At 37.8% G+C, this 18,058-nt stretch overlaps 2 protein-coding genes across 4 annotated transcripts in view; both read right to left on the minus strand.

Moving 5' to 3' along the window:
• Positions 1-5,097, minus strand: part of LOC141778397 (myelin-associated glycoprotein-like) — a 34,691-nt gene extending 29,594 nt beyond the window's left edge. Inside the window, exon 1 of the mRNA XM_074652626.1 lies at positions 5,033-5,097. The gene's annotated coding sequence lies outside the window, so the exon portion shown is untranslated. The remainder of the gene's footprint in view (positions 1-5,032) is intronic.
• LOC141778401 (myeloid cell surface antigen CD33-like) lies at positions 1,685-13,532 on the minus strand. 3 transcript variants are annotated; one of them, XM_074652637.1, is made up of 7 exons: positions 12,719-13,532; positions 12,018-12,137; positions 11,194-11,574; positions 10,597-10,923; positions 2,617-2,898; positions 2,417-2,516; positions 1,685-2,322 (listed from the first exon to the last, which is right to left on the minus strand). In XM_074652637.1, the coding sequence occupies exons 2-7, from the start codon at positions 12,070-12,072 to the stop codon at positions 2,214-2,216; spliced, it is 1,254 nt and encodes a 417-aa protein (XP_074508738.1). In that variant the 5' UTR covers positions 12,073-12,137; positions 12,719-13,532; the 3' UTR covers positions 1,685-2,213. The 3 variants fall into 3 exon arrangements, with proteins under 3 accessions (XP_074508738.1, XP_074508740.1, XP_074508739.1); XM_074652639.1 differs by lacking the exon at positions 10,597-10,923 and adding an exon at positions 3,116-3,436 and having other exon boundaries at positions 2,417-2,513; positions 12,719-13,335; XM_074652638.1 differs by lacking the exon at positions 10,597-10,923 and adding an exon at positions 3,116-3,436 and having other exon boundaries at positions 12,719-13,334.
• Between the last annotated feature and the right edge of the window lie 4,526 nt (positions 13,533-18,058).

Raw genomic sequence — 18,058 nt, forward strand, 5'->3', positions numbered from 1 at the left:
ACAATACACGATGTTGGGTTCACGATCTCGATACGATACGATATTATCACAATAATTTTAACAAAACTTGATTGATGAAAATTAAATGAAAAAATACATAAACGCAATCGATATTTCAGAGGTTGTAGCAGGTTCAGTTTTAAAGCTGTAGTTAGATGCTGGTATCATATGAAACTAGAAAACCTGATGAATCCATCGGTACCAACCATGTCATACTAGCTTGTCACAAAGGAGGTTAAATAACGCTCCAAACTTCAGCTAAATTTTGGCAAGGAAAATCTGGCATGGCCATTTTCAAAGCGGTCCATTGACCTCTGACCTCAAGATATGTGAATGTAAATGGGTTCTATGGGTACCCACGAGTTTCCCCTTTACAGACATGCCCACTTTATGATAATCACATGCAGTTTGGGGCAAGTCATAGTGAAGTCAGCACACTGACACACTGACAGCTGTTGTTGCCTGTTGGGCTGCAGTTTCTGGACGATATCTGTCATTGTTTTGTGTCGTTAATTGATTTCCAATAATAAATATATACATACATTTGCATAAAGCAGCATATTTGTCACACACCGATGGCACAGCCTTCGGGAGCAATTCGGGGTTAAGTATCTTGCTAAAGAGCACTTCAACGTGCGGACTGGAGGAGCAGGGGATCAAACCGCCGACCTTCCAATTGGTGACCCGCTCCATCTCTGAGCCACAGCGGCACAGCCGATGATTATACTGAAATAATACGTGCTTAGTGATCTTCCCCTGGGTCAATAAAGGTTGAAGTGAAATGAAATGTAAAATAATAATACTGTAAAACACTAAATATAAGTTGAAGTTGAGTTAAAATAACTAAGAAATGGGTCTCCACTGTAGCTCACCTGGTAGAGCGGGCCATGTGCCAAGGCTGAGTCCTTACCGCAGCGGCCTGGGGTTCAAATCCAACCCGCAGCCCTTTGCTGCATGTCATCCCCTCTCTCTCTCTGTATCTACCGAACAAAGGCAAAATGCCCCAAAAAAAATCTTTAAAAAAAAACAACTAAGACACAACTAATATTTGTCTCTCTCCGTTGACTACCGTACATATGTTTTCCAAAATAAGATCCCGTGGTGATCCACCGGAAGGGGAGGGACTTCGCCTCTCTATAGGGCAATAAGTAGGAGTTATATCAGGAGCTGCTGCAGTTCCTACTGGTTGCCCACAGAGGTCGACAAATACCAAACATTACTTCATGCTCCATTATAAATGCAGCAGATAATTTCAGAAGCACAACAATGATCATCTTCATATATATTAGTAGTATTAGTCTTCATACCTTTAACAGAGGCAGTCGCTCTTAGAGAGAATGTAAATCCAGCTGCAGTTCTAAACAGGAAACCATTAACTCTGAGCTGATATAATATAAAATAAAATATCATATAAAATATCTTATCTTATATTCTTATCTTATATGTTATATTTATAAAATAAGATAAAGGTTGTGTTTTACCTCTTTCTGCCTTGTTCCCCTGCTCTCTTCTCTCCACAGTGATCTCTGCTGAATGACAATACTTCTTTTCTGCTTTTTGTACCTTTGAGGTTAGTTAGTCATGAAGTATCTATTTAAAAACATACTTCTTGCTAAACTAAATGTGCTGAACATGAGTTTAGTCATTAAAAAAAAGGCAAATACATTAATACCTGCACAAAAAGTGTCCGCATTCATCCCATTTCTTTAATCTTGCAATATGCAGACTCTGAAAAACATATCTGTCTACTCCATTTGTGTTTTTAGTGAAATATTTTAAAAATAATCCTAATTCTTTTTTAGGTCCTGTTTATATAATGTATTCAAGACACATTGTTAAAGATAGTTGCAATCACAATTACAACTCAAACATTATCACAATTAAATAAAAAAAAGAACAATTCATTTCACTTGAAAATGACTTCACTTGTTTTCAGATCTCCAGACTGGTTGAGAAATCGGCAAAGCACTTAAATCCCAGCTACAATAGATGACCGTGATTATGCTGAAATAATACATGCTCAGTGAACTTCCCCTGGGTCAGTAAACGTTCATGAAACTAAAATTTAATAATACTATAAAACACTAAATATAAGTTACAGTTAATTAAAAACAACTGAGAAATGTCATACTCATAAAATCTTAGACATGTTGAAAATCAGTCAGAGTATGGAAGAAGCATCTTCTACTACACTCAGTGGAAGCTGACAATTGTTAGTTCAGACGTGGAGCGATAACATCATACTCTGGTGACGGGTCGGTTTTCTGCAGTGACATGTAAGTTCTGTCCTCTCGGTTTGGTTTCACCTTTTTTCTTGTGTTCCTTTGGAGAGAAGAAAGAGTGAGACATGATGTGTTGTCTAAAAGTCTCCATTGATGGAACCTTTAAAGCATCAAATGATGAAGTAGTAACATACCAAAGGAACATCAAGAGGATTATGCAGATGACGTTCACGATGAGAGCTACAACAGCGACGACGACCCAGGGAAGCACTGCACAGGGTCCATGTTGAGCTGCTATTAGAAAGGACACAATGTAGATTATATAACTGTTCAACAGTTATATTAATGCCGTACATTCTTATTGATATCAGAGATTGGTGATGTGTGTGTTCACCTTCTCGGCTCTCTGAAGTTATGATGGTGACGTTCTGTCGCATTTCCCCAACTTCATTGCTGCTGACACACTCAACAACAGTGTTGCTGTGGTCTTTTACAGTTAGGGTGGTGGTGCTGTGGACTGTGTGGTGGGATACAGTGGTGATGACAGAGCACTCAGTGGGTTTCTTCAACAGCGGCCATTTGATTGTGGGTAAAGGAAACCCCTCGCTGATGCACACACAGGTCAGGACATCTGACTGAACCTCACATGCAGAGCTACTTAGGATCCTTGGAAAAACTGCAAACATGAAAGAAGAATCTCAGCAATCTATGAGACAAAATGATCAAATACAATGTTATAGCACCACTAATTCCCAACTTTCCTGAACACTGTTGATGTTGTAAAATTAAACACAGCTCAGGAAACCAGCAGAAATGACATGACAGCACATCTATTACCACACATTTCAGATAGTAAAAAGTAAAGGTGAGAATAAAGTAGAGTATTTACTCACAGGTCACATTCAGAGTCACTGTCTCCTCTGTAGTGATGTTGTTGGTGAAGGTGACCTTACAGGTGACCTCACTGCCGTGGTGCTCAGCTGAAAGGTTAAACATCAAAGTTGAGCTGTGTCTCTGTGTGACAGCAGTCAGGTACTCGGTCTTGAGAGCTGTGATGTTTCCTGTGATGTGAGAGGCCTTCTCTCCTGCTCCTCTCCACGTCCAGGTGATGTTAGGTTCAGATCCAGAGCAGAGACCAGGAGCAGTGCAGGTCAGTGTGGTCTGCTGTCCCTCTGTCAGAGGAGGAATCATCACTGTGGGCTTCTGGATCAGATCTAATAGGAGAGCAGTCCATGAGTGGAATCAGGTGAGCAGCCTGAAGGTCACCATTCACTTCAATTTAGGCTAAAACAATCAGATACTCTGTTAAACATTTCAATGAAGCAGTAAGTAGGAGTTATATCAGGAGCTGCTGCAGTTCCTACTGGTTGCCCACAGAGGTCGACAAATAACAAACATTACTTCATTCTCCATTAAGACTATAAATACAGGAAACACTGTTGGTGCAGTTCAGAGGAACAACAATGAACATCTTCACTATATATATTTACTGTAGCTCTTCACACCTTTAACAGAGACGATTGTCCTTAGAGAGTATGTAAATCCACTCTCACGCTCATACAGGAAACCATTAACTCTGAGCTGATATGATCCAGAGTCAGACTCAATGACGTCATTGATGATGATGCTGCAGTTCCTCTGACTCACGTCAGGCTCCAACAGTGAAACTCGTCCTTTGAACCCAGACTGAACCTTTGTGTTGTTCTTGTTGGAGTGGAATATGATGTCTGAATCACCACATCTTTGTTTAGATGGTTCACATTTGTACCAAACTAAATGTTGGGGTGTAAAGTCGTAACTGGTGGTGAAAGAACACGGTATCACAACACAGAGTCCAGCCTCTGCTGTTATTTCTCCTTCACTAAGACTGATACAGAAATCATTTCTACAGTCTTCTCTCCAAATTGATGCACCTGTTAATGGAAACAGCAAAAGAAAAAACAGGGAGAAGATATTTCAATTTTGACAATACACCATGATATTTAATAAATGATGAAGAGGGGATATTACTATGCTTGATTTTTAAGCAGCGTTGAGCAGACAACAAAACAGAATTTCAGCATCTGTATTTCTTTATCCATAATATATTTGACAAACAAAATAGCCATTTAAAAACTATCTATCTCAGTTAGTTAATAGATGCTGTGAGGAATACTACTAATGAGCTGGTCAAAAAACTAAATAACTATTTATAAAGGTAAATTATCTATTTTCTTCATATCTTTAATGTTGGCATTATAACAAGATTATAATAAAGATGCATACCTGTGTCAGCAGCGCCGCCTCTCACAGAGAAAAGCAGAGTCGCCCAGATGAGAACAAACATCCTGACTGGATGATTGAGACAGTCAGTGTCTCCCTCCCCAGGACAAACTTTACACTGAAAGTGCAGTAAACATAAGAGGAACTGAACCAAAGGAAGCGCCACAGTTCACAGATCGTAATACAGGATGTTGCACGTTTAGTTATTCCATCGTTGCGTTATTAACATACGTTACCCAGGGGTGTAACTACTCTGAGATTTGATTAAATTAAGCACTTTGTGACTATCTGTTTTCGAAAGATCCTACGTTTCTACAATCATTATTGCAGCTTTGGGCCCCTGAATCATTTACTGAATACACCACCAACTGTGATAAATACTGATTATTTCTCCCCTCCCCAAGCACTCTTTCTCTAGCACAGTCCACTTTTACTTTACCAGCAAATCCAGGAATGTCGAACAGTAATTTTATGATATTAGTTAGTAAAGAATTAATCAGTTCAACAAGTTTATATTTTAAACAGAAAACATAAATGTTGTATTTTACCTCTTCTTGTCTCGCTGTCTTCTCTCCTCGGTGATCTCCGCTGAGTGTTTCTGCTCTGAACTGACTCTTCCTCTCCTCACTTTTTCTATTTATTCCCTTTTTGTGCAACAACACGGTTACAGGAAGTTTCCCCACACACTGCTAAGCAACATTTCTGCTCTCCTGACAGACTTTTATACACTTATATAATCTCATAATATCACAATATGTGTATCATATACTGTATCTAGTGACAAATGTGAACCTTTAACATTGAATGATGAAAAGTATTTTTTGTTTGCCTGTTTTTTTAGATCATCTCCATAACTGTGAAGTAATGTGAAAGTTTTTGAAAAGGGAAGTACTGTAAATATGCGATTCTTTTTTCTTTTTTTAATCCAAAGAAATCGTGTTATCTTGAGAAACCAACAAACCAGTACAATCACTGAACACTCCTCCGCAGGTGTTTTTTATGACTCCTTTTTTGAAATGTTAATATTCAATAACTGTTTGTTATATATAGCTTCTTAAATCACCCCAACAATGCACAACACATGCCACATACAGCTTACTAGCAAATATCTGCAGCGAAATGTATTTAAAAAGACAACTTGTGACAGATTAATTGCATTTAAGTACCAAAATATTCAAATGGAAAGTATCTGCTTACAGCATTTCCCCATTAAAACTGCATGCAACCTTTTAGGAAGCACTTTCTGCAATCGTGTGTTTTTTTTAGTTTATATTGTGCAACATTCGTACTGTTGTCATCACAGTCACTGTAGTGTTTATTCATTTAAACATTACCTTATAGGGCACCACTGTGTTCTCCATATCTCTGATAACTCACTGTTGGCACTTCAAGGTACTAGATTAAAACTATTTTTAGCAAAGAACTGGCTACAATTTTGTCAGTAATGTACATTTCCATCCCTTTAATTAAATAAATTCAACAATATAATCATGCAATTTTCAACAATGTGTTGTTCTGGATGACTCATCTAATGTGTTATTGTCCTACTTCAGTCACTGTGGGTGTATGTGTGTTAATGTCTCAGGCAGCCTAACAGTATTTTGTAGTAACGTAGAAGTGACACAAGATGACAGTAGCCACATTTCAAGTACAGTACCAGAAATGTGCAAGTCACTGAATTTTCCACAACACAATCCTGCTACTCTTTTCACAATAAAAGCATTGTATGAAGGGGTTCTGTACAATAAAACGTTAAAAAGCTTTTTTAATTTGAAATGAATACAGGAAGTATTGAGATTGTAATAACAGCAAAATACAGGAACAAAAATGTATCATGGCAAACGAAGCAGATCAGTAAAGCAGGAAGCTTCATACTGAAATATGACCAAATATACAATCAGACGAGTAAATTAGAAATGACGGCCTATCTCTATTAAAAGCCTGCTTCAATTAAAGACATCTTCAGTTCAGGTAAATAAACAGCAAATGGCAAAATGCTACTCAAAAATCTTGAAAATCACATCTCAAATCAGAAATCTACAAAAGCACCAGCTGCTCCAGCGGCTCACTGCCCAACAGAAAACTATTGTATTTTACTGTAAACCTCTCAGGTGTGAACAGGGATGATCTGGGTTCAGTTTGACCCTGAACAGCCCAACACATGTGACATGCAAATACTACAAAGTGGCTGACAGGGTTGTCAATTTCCCTGATTTGACCTCACAAGAGAGTACGCTTTTAAATGTAAGTTTAACACAGGTAGTTGTGTCAAATAGATTGTAAGAACAAGGACAACAAAGCTGAACAAATAAAAGGTAAAGATAAATCATGTACACAAGTATGTGGAAAAAATAGGTGTAAAGATGCATATAAGCACCAATTAACATTCAATAAAATGTCTATACAAGTCAAGTGTTTCTGTAAGTTGTATACAAGATATACATAACTCAAGACATAAATATTGAATAGGCTACATGGAGTGGGTTGATATGTACAGCATATATACTGTATATGTCTAGACCAGTGGTCAGCAACCTTTACTATCAAAAGAGCCATTTTAGAAAAAAAACAAAACTATCTGGAGCCGCAAAACATTTGATCATTGTGATGAAGGTAACACAGTTTATAGTCTAAGTATATAGTATATAAGTCTGATGCAGTGAGAGCCAAAGAGACAATGTACTACGGAGTATCAATAAAGTCAAGTAACTGAGTACATCTACTAAAGTACTGTATTTAAACACATCAGTACTACTGGAGTATTTCCATTTTAAACACCTTCTTCACTACATTGCAGAAGAAAAAAACATTGTACTTTTTACTCCACTTCATATATTTGATTACTAACATGTACTTAGTTACTTTGCTGAAAAGATTTCAGACATCAAATTAATTGTTATACATACACAAATCTACGTCTAACATATAAAGTAGCGTTAGCTAGTACACATTGGCTCCACTAGCCTACAACAGCAACATGTTTTAGACAACTAAGGTTATATACTTTAAAGGTCCCATATTATAAAAAAGAGAGATTTTCATGTTTTTTTATTCTAAAGCAGACTTAAGTCCTTTATAAATACTGTGAAAGTATCGAAACGCTCAATCCACAGGGAAATACACACAGCCCGTATTCAGAAACTCTGCATTTGGAACAAGCTGTCAGGATTTTCTGTCCATTTGTGATGTCACAAATATACAATATTTAGACCCTTTACACAGATTTAAACGTAAACATTCTAAATGTGTCCCAGTTTATTCCTCTTTGCAGTGGATGTGAATGACATCAGCTGACAGGAAGTACACATGGACCCAAGCTGTTGCCTAGCAACGAAATTCTGTTGCAATTCCGTCAAAATGCCCTAAAACGGAGCGTTTCAGACAGAGGGTAAATACAGGCTTATTCAGGCCGACAGTATGATCAAAATAAAGGACTTTTTGAACATTACAGCATGTAAACATGTTCTAGTAGAAACACAAAATACAAGTATGAACCTGAAAATGAGCACGATATGGGACCTTTAACGGAAAACAGGGATCTAGATTTTCACAATGCACCATGATATTTGATGGAGAAAGGCTTTGACTATAAAACTATAAACTATGACTGCTTTTGTTTTATATAACTGCTGCTGTTGTCAGCAGCGTTGACCAGACAACTCAACAGAATTTAAGCATTTAACATATTTCTTTATCCAAAATATCTTTGGTAAACAAAATAGTCATTTGAAGAACTATTCATCCAGAGTTCCCAAGTAAGTCAATACACGCTGTGAGGAATGCTGCTAATGAACTGGTAAATTCAGGGTGGAAAAAATGTAATAATGTAAATTGGAAGCTCCTCAGAAAGGATATTTATCATGGCCAAATATTGATGACTGTTTTGTTAATGATTATCTTTAATGTTGGCATCATGACAAGATGCATTGCTGCCTCTCACAGAGAAAAGAGATGAGAACAAACATCCTGATTGGATGCTTGAGACAGTCAGTGTCTCCCTCCACAGGACAAAGTTTACACTGAAAGTGCAGTAAACAGGCAGGAAGTTGATGAAATTAAAACAAAGGAAGCTCCACAGTTGACATAACAGCTCTTAATACAGGACGTTGCACGTTCAGTAATTCCATAGTTGCTTAACTAAATTGGTTACCACATCACCCAGGGCGCAGCTACTGTTATGCTTTTATTGTGAAGCAGTTTGGGAAGTCTTTTTTTTTATTGTTTCCCTTTTTTTCGAGGTTGTTTTCATATATGCAATTTACAGTTCGTAATTACATGAGTTTATAAATATATTTTTTAAGTAGTTGAGCTTAGAGACGAACACAATAAGTTCACTAGAGAAAACAACCTCAGCATTCAAAATTGAAATAAAATTAAGAAAAAAAATAATAATAATAATAAAAAGAAATGTGAAAAAATAATATTAATACAAAGCGAAGAAAGTAATAAAAACAATAATAAAAATAAACTAATAAGTTAATATAAAAAAGGGGGGGGGGGGGGGGGGGGGAGGGAGGGCTACTGTTATACTTTTATTGTGAAGCAGTTTGTGAAATCTGTTCTAGAAATATACAAAGATTAACATAACACCAGCTCTGAAAAAATAAATATCTATAATAGGGCTGTCCAAGTTAACACAATAATAACGAGGTAACGCAAATTTGTTTTAACGCCACTAATTTCTTTAACACAATCGATATTTCAGAGGTTGTAGTGGGCTCAGTTTTAAAGCTGTAGTTAGATGCTGGTATCATATAAAACAAAAAAAAAACTGATAAACCATCGGTAACAACCATGTCATACTAGCTTGTCACAAAGGAGGCTAAATAACGCTCCAAACTTATGCTAAATTTTGGCGAGGAAAAACTGGTATGGCCAGTTTCAAAGGGGTCCCTTGACCTCTGACCTCAAGATACGTGAATGTAAACGGGTTCTATGTGTACCCACGAGTCTCCCCTTTACAGACATGCCCACTTTATGATAATCACATGCAGTTTGGGGCAAGTCGTAGTCAAGTCATCACACTGACACACTGACAGCTGTTGATGCCTGTTGGGCTGCAGCTTCTGGACGATATCTGTCATTGCTTTGTGTCGTTAATTTGTTTGCATAAAGCAAGCATATTTGTCACACACCGATGGCACAGCCTTCGGGAGCGTTTCGGGGTTAAGTATCTTGCTCAAGAGCACTTCAACGTGCGGACTGGAGGAGCAGGGGATCAAACCGCCGACCTTCCGATTGGCGACCCGCTCCATCTCTGAGCCACAGCCGCACAGCCGATGATTATACTGAAATAATACGTGCTCAGTGATCTTCCCCTGGGTCAATAAAGGTTGAAGTGTAATCAAATGTAAAATAATAATACTGTAAAACACTAAATATAAGTTGCAGTAGAATTAAAAATAACAAAGAAATGGGTCTCCACTGTAGCTCACCTGGTAGAGCGGGCCGTGTACCAAGGCTGAGTCCTTACCGCAGCAGCCTGGGGTTAGAATCCAACCCGCAACCCTTTGCTGCATGTCATCCCCTCTCTTTCTGTATCTACCGAACAAAGACTAAATGTAAAAAAAAAATCTTTAAAAAAAAAACAACTAAGACATGTCATACTCATAAAATCTTAGACATGTTGAAAATCAGTCAGAGTATGGAAGAAGCATCTTCTACTACACTCAGTAGAAGCTGAAACTTGTTAGTTCAGACGTGGAGCGATAACATCATACTCTGGTGACGGGTCGGTTTTCTGCAGTGACATGTAAGTTCTGTCCTCTCGGTTTGGTTTCACCTTTTTTCTTGTGTTCCTTTGGAGCGAAGAAAGAGTGAGACATGATGTGTTGTCTAAAAGTCTCCATTGATGGAACCTTTAAAGCATCAAATGATGAAGTAGTAACATACCAAAGGAACATCTCCCTTCTTAACACTTGTATTTCCAATGATTTTAACTTGCTTCATATCTATAAGACAAAATTATTATAAACAATGTTATTGTTGATGTGGTAAAATCCAACACAGCTCAAAAAAACATTAGAAATTACACAAGAGCAAATCTCTTAACATTTTAGATACTGTAGTTAAAAAGTAAAGGTGAGAATAAAGTACAGTATGTTTTACTCACAGGTCACATTCAGAGTCACCGTCTCCTCTGTAGTGATGTTGTTGGTGAAGATGACCTTACAGGTGACCTCAGTGCCGTGGTGCTCAGCTGAAAGGTTAAACATCAAAGTTGAGCTGTGTCTCTGTGTGGCAGCAGTCAGATACTTGAAACCTGGGATGTTTCTTGCGATGTTTTCTGTGATGTGAGAGTCCTTCTCTCCTGCTCCTTTCCACATCCAGGTGATTTTAGGTTCAGATCCAGAGCAGAGACCAGGAGCAGTGCAGGTCAGTGTGGTCTGCTGTCCCTCTATCAGAGGAGGAATCATCACTGTGGGCTTCTGGATCAGATCTAATGGGAGAGCAGTCCATGATTATTACCATATTCACTTCAATTTGGGCTAAAATAATCAGATACTCTGTTAAACATTTCAATGAGGCAGTAAGTAGGAGTTATATCAGGAGCTGCTGCAGTTCCTACTGGTTGCCCACAGAGGTCGACAAATAACAAACATTACTTCATTCTCCATTAAGACTATAAATACAGGAAACACTGTTGGTGCAGTTCAGAGGAACAACAATGAACATCTTCACTGTATATATTTATTGTAGCTCTTCATACCTTTGACAGAGACATTTACTCTTGAAGAGTATCCATCGCCCCTCCTGAACAGGTCACTATTAACTCTGAGCTGATATGATCCAGAGTCGGACTCGGTGACGTCATTGATGATGATGCTGCAGGTCCTCTGACTCACGTCAGGCAGCAACAGTGAAACTCGTCCTTTGAACCCAGACTCAACTTCTCTGTCGCTCTGTAATATGATGTCTGAATCACCACAGCTTTGTTTAGATGGTTCACATTTGTACCAAACTATATTTCGGGGAGCGTATCTACTGGTGAATTTACACGGTATGACAACACAGAGTCCAGCCTCTGCTGTTGTTTCTCCTTCAGTGAAACAGACTCCATTTGTACAGTCTTCTCTCCAAATTGATGGACCTGGTAATGCAAACAGTAAGAGAAAAAACAGGGTCAGAAGATATTTAAATTTTGACAATAAACCATAATATTAAATAGATAATGAACTATTTACTACTATTCCTGACAGACAGAGTACTATATCATATACTATTATGGAACTGCTGTTGTTAGCGTTTAGAAAAACAACATGATAGAATTTCAGCATTTCAAATATTTATTTTTCCATAATATCTGTGGTAAACAAAGGTTGTATTTAAATAACAATCTATTCAAGTGAAGTGTTTTGAGTCATACAGTTAAGAGTGCTGCTAAATTTGAGGTGGAACATTCTTTGTATTTTTTAAATATTTGTTGCATTTTAGTAAAACATTTAAACGGATATTTATTACCTCAAATCTTTTCATGCTATTCTGAATTCTGAATTCTATTTAAAAAAATAATGTTACAATAGAGATGCATACCAGCATGGCTGCCTCTCACAGAAAACAGCAGAGTCGCCCAGATGAGAACAAACATCCTGATTTGATGATGGAGACAGTCAGTGTCTCCCTCCGTAGGACAAACTCCTGTCTCTCTGAACCCTGAAGCACAAACAATACATATATATATATATATATTCATATATATATATATATATATATATATATATATATATATATATATATATAATAAATATAAATACACATATATATATTTATTTTTTTTATATATATATATAGCTATATATATATATATACATATAAGGGTGTGGCTACCTTGACATGTGACATGTGATGTCACAATGAAATCACATGTCAAGGTAGCCACACCCTTATATTGTATATATATATATACACACATATCTACACACACATATATATACACACACATATATATATATAGATATATATATATATCTATATATATATATAGATATATATACATACATATATATATATATATATATACATATATAAATATATATGTATATATATATAAGGGTGTGGCTACCTTGACGTGTTTTTATTATGAAATACAAGTTGTTATATGAATAAACTTTATGACAATTACCTTACAACAGCTCAACAACAGCACTGATACATTTTTATATTGTTCAGGGAAGAATTAATCACACAATCAAATACAATAACATTGATAAGATAAGATAAAAGTTGTGTTTTACCTCTTTCTGCCTCGTTCACCTGCTCTCTTCTCTCCACAGCGATCTCTGCTCTTAACTGACCCCGTCTCTCTTTTCCTTCTCCTTTTCTAATTGTGATTTTTAGAGAAGCAGTCTCACCCAACTAACCAACTTCGAGACATATTGAGCAATTTCTCTCGTGATGTTTTGCTGACTTAGTTTGTTTTACGGAATTGACTAAATTTAAGTAATTTTCTATGGAAACCATAACACACACTCTAGTCTGCACACGTCAGCTAAAACCACAATATCATTCTATATTTCAGCTGCTTGGCAGTAATGTTAGCTGACCAGACAAAGGTCTCTCCATGAATCAATGCTGATCCTAGTGTTGGCTTTTCCTGCCTCAGCCTCCCGACCGCTGCCGGAGGGAACAGGGGAGACGCCGGAGTTTTGGTCGGAGACGATAACGTTTCTCTCTGCGGAGCCCCGTCACTTCACAAGACACAGGAAACCTCTGTTGGTCTGGAGGAGCTGCAGCAGTTATTTCTGCACAAACGTCCACTGTACATTCACTAGATATTCTCAGAGCTAAACTAACTCTTCTGCAGTGTGTAGTGTGCGCGCATGCACGTGAGAGGTGGAGCGAAATAGCGAGAACGAGCGCGGTGTGTGAGTGAAGGAAAGCAGGCAGAGGAATAGAGGAGCAGAGTACAGCAGAGACTCCGGCCCTGGAGACCAAAGCTACGGTCTCACCCGCGTCCTCCGACCGCGGCCAACACCGTTTTGCAAAACGGGCTTCACTAGATAGAACTTTGCAGTTTTGGTGTTTCCGTTACCGACCCGGATTGATTTATACGTGTAAGAAGTTACAAACAGTACCTTTAAACAGTTCAACACTATACTGTAAGTGTTTTATTTATCAATACATCTAGATCCAAAACATTAAACTTTGCAATGCCTTGTTTGTGAGGGTTGGTGTTTCAGTTTGACCAATTAAAACTGCATTTTAGGAGGAAGTCAATTATTTTTCAGTTTTGTTCACAAAGACACCAAAAAGAAAAAAAGAGCACGGCACACAGTTTCATCACGGTGATGTTGCTTTTCAAAACAAAGAAAAGAGAAAGCATGAGAAACAAAACGGTTCACAGTTTGTTTTCTATCAATAATCAACTGTTTCCAGTTTGTGTTGTTTTTATTTTATTTATGTTTGCATGGAATTGAAGACAGATGAATTTGCTTGAGGCGTGAAAGACTTGTTTAAAATAACAGAGCAAGCGAACTACATCATTGCAGAAATCCTACCGTCATTAGGTAACAGTGCAAAACCCTGATCTAAATTATTGTGTCAATCATATACTGTATGTAGGGAAAAACAAAATCTCCATAATGATAATTATGATCACCACAAAGTATAGGACATACAAGTTTGCTTTACAGCACACTGTGACAAATAGATTAGGTAAGACATATTTGATATTTCTACTTAAAAAAAAAACAAAAAAACATGTGAGGCTTTCAAAGACATTGGTTATTGACTGTGTGCATACAGGCAATTTAAGAATGCTAGCCAGCGTATCCATCAATAAGTCAACAAAACAATGTCTTAATAAAAGGCTAACGTGAGTCAGAGGAGCTGGTTGATAATAGCTTTCTTTACATGTACAGAGAACTGCATTTAAGCTGTTTTGGCAAGGTGTAAATAACGCTAAAAACCCGGTACTTAGCTTTTTGCATTACATAATACATTTTGTAGACCTGCTCAGGTTTTTAGAAAATCTACAGTATTTAAGTCTGATTTTTTTTTTTTTTTAAATCAAATTTAACACAAAGTTGGCTCATTCGTCTGCACTTCACATGTTTAATTTGAATACTTCACACAACTTGAGGCGGGATAAGACAAAGGAATTATTTCCAAAGATATTATGCCAATAAAATAAGAGAAACATGCAGCAACTTTTCTGTTACAACAGTAACTGTTATGAGACTACTAAAATAGTGACAGAGATGCCTTCACTTCGCACAGCATTATGGGTATATTTTGATGTCATGTTATCTTTCATAGCCCTGTGTAACAGACAGCTCGAGGCTTCATCAACACGGTTTATTCAAAACTGGAGTTTTGGCAGAGAGATTTATTTGGGTTCATGTAAACAGCTTAAACTGAAGTACTCCTCGTAGTGTCATTTAGTTTTCATATTGCCATTACTGCCTATTAACAGCCTACCGATACATGGAGGTACCACCGTGAGAGGCCTTTTGCTGTATTTTGTACTCTTACTGATTGTAAAACCAACTAGAAACAGCTCACAGACACTCTACTGCCTTGATGAATTCAATCCATCATTTTAAATGAGACAGCCACAGCGCGGCGTTGTTTCATAACGTACATTGTAAAGCCTTAGTCAGAGCACAAATGTACTTTCAATCATTGCACATCTCTAGCTTGATTTCACTTTCCACTTGAGCCTTCTATCAACATCAGCACATACAGTGTAACAACATCTGTTTAGGAGGAGAAAATCAGTGGACCAGTTGCATATTTGATGTTAAACACACTGTAGTGGAATGATTTTGGAAAAGTACTCCATGAGTACTCCATGTAAGTCAAATTACTTTCAGTATTTTAGAAATAAGTTCTTGCAGAGAAAACGGACCAGGTAATTGTTTTGCATGATTAAATTTAAATTGTTTATCGTGACTAACATTGTTAAAACAATCCAACATACAATACACAGTAAATATCAATTTTCATTTTCACTACATACATAATTTAATGAAAGTGAAAATAGAAACATTAAAAAAGATCAATCAATCAATCATTGCCCGTTGTCTTCTTTAAAATGGCAGAACATGCAGTTAGTCAGTTAAGGCTGCAGTGTGTCGATGAGTTATTTTTAAGCACTTTTGCGAGAAACATGACCTGTGGAAGAAGCACAGTGGTGGCCTAATCGGTGGGTTGAGGCTATTTGCATAAATTTAAGGGGAACTCCACTGACTTGCCGATATAAAAGTCAGGTATTTGTCATGCGCAGTACAGCTCAGCCTGCGAAAACTGCTCTATGCTCTGGAGAGTTTGTCAAGTCTGAAAAAAATACAGAGTTACAAACTCTTGAAAGACATGGGCGTTTAAAAGACAGGGAGGGTTTAACAGAAAGATGCTATTGGTTGCATTGTGGGTAATGTAGGATCCAGTGGGTTTGGAACTTGAGCCGTTCTATGGACTTAAAGTCGGGACATCTCTGCTGCTTTGAATTCGGCATTTATTTTTGAAATTTTTCTTTTTACTTTTAGAACGTACTGCAGCTGCCCTCACAAAGTACCTACTGTTGCATTCATACAATTGCGACTTACTACTTCATCATAACATTGCGCCTTGAACTTTGACCATCTTGCTCATATATCCGCTGTGCAGAGGATTGTGGGTCATGGTAGTCAGAAAAGCATGCTGGCTTGCATACTGCAAAATGTGACCAGGATGTAATAGGACATCCTGGTATTTTTGGCATACTATGTATTGGGACATACAAAATCTTTGTCTGGCATACTAAATAGTATGGTAGTATGGGTATTGGAACACACAGTCTGTTGTGAGTCACTAAATGTAACGGAAGTGCAATACTAAATCATCTGGAGTTCCCTTTCAATGGTTAAGATGGATAAACACAGCAGCTATACTTTAAATCAACCCACAATCACAGTCAATAAGAAGGTCACTCCCTGCATGTAAACAGCCCCTGACTTGACTTTGACTAGAATGCACACTACTTTAGAGGTTGGTACTACTCACTAAGCTCATATTAAGACAATGTTCAGTCAAAAGTATTTGAATGATGTGTGACAAGACTGTTTTAACTTCTCACACTGGCTTTTTATCCATAATTAAATACTTAAATGTGCCTGCTGGTAAAACAGTCATGCAGGGTAATTACTGTACATACTGGCATCCATTCCCTATCAATATACATCTTATTAATATATATTACTGACACCATCGTTATCAAGTTAGACTATTAGTGCGCTTTTGATATTACATCACAGGTCGATCAAATGTCTTTGAATAGCACAACCAGCGGGCTAGTCAGCATCACTTTTTGTCATTCAAACATCTGATGCAACCCTGTGAGAATAAAGCATCAAGTGAAGTGATGCTCGAACTTCCCAAAGACCCCAGTGATCAATGATCAGTGTCCTATGATCTTTCAGCACGATTTGAACACAAACACACGCATACACGCACACACACACACACACACACACACACATTGTCTAAAAGAGATCCAACTTTGGCCACTCACGCTCTAATATGTTGTGCTTAAGGTTTGTATTTTCCTGATCAATCAGAGAGCTAGAACTACGGAAGCCCTGAGAGGCAAGTGAGAACAAGTATGTGTCTGGACCGTGTTTGGTCAGTCTGTGAATTTGTGGCTAAATTGTTGTAAAAACAGTCATTGGTCGAGTCTATAATGTTAAATCCAGCGGTACATGTCCACCAGGTCCGGCGAGGACACTAGCGGACACGCTGCTCCTCTCAACTGGCTGTTCAAGTGGTGAGTTACCCAATCGCGGAGTGCACCTGATTGGTCCCTGGTTTACTGCTCACCGTTGCTAAACGGGAAACAACATGGCGGGCTGCTCGTAAACTTTGTCATTCCGTCTAAACAATCCCACAAAATCTATTCCTGAAAACATTTTAAGCGAGAAATAGGTTATGCCACTGCTGAATCTTGTTTCATTTTAGAACTAGATCACCTAGTTTGACAGCTCGGTCCAAGTTCCGGGAGCCGGACGCGTCGCGCTGGACGACTCATTTGCATAAAGGACTGTTCCCCATTCTGAAAGAGCAGCGACCAGCGAGGAAACTCCGACACTCGGCTGACCAATCGTGTAACTTCATCAATCAGTCACTCACTCAGTGACAGACTTTTGCATTTAGGGGGTTTAGTAGGGTTGGCCCTCTGCGGTTCCCTTTTCTGTGTTTATGACTTAAGAACAGATGAAAAAAAAAAGGTTTAATCTTTCTAAGTTCCTTAAAAAAATGTCATCTGTGAAACAGGCGGGGAAAAAAGTTTAGCACAGTGAAAAAAAATAAGTTTTTTCCAGGACACCTTTAATAATAAAGTGTTGTTATAATTCATTACGGCCACAAGAGGCTGCATGTTATAAATAGGACTCATGTTTTAATTCCTCCATGCACTCTAAACACAAGGAACACATTGTGTATTAGCAAGTTATGTAACATTATTGTCATAGCTTTCTTTTGGCTAGAAGTATATTTTAATCGGCGCTAATCTGCCTTTAGGAAAACATGAATGCTTTTAGTCTTATTTAGAAAAATGAGCCTGGCAAAACAGTTTTTCCCACCCGTTTAACAGATGAAAC

Source organism: Sebastes fasciatus, chromosome 12, assembly GCF_043250625.1.
Source record: "Sebastes fasciatus isolate fSebFas1 chromosome 12, fSebFas1.pri, whole genome shotgun sequence".
NCBI lineage: Eukaryota > Metazoa > Chordata > Actinopteri > Perciformes > Sebastidae > Sebastes > Sebastes fasciatus.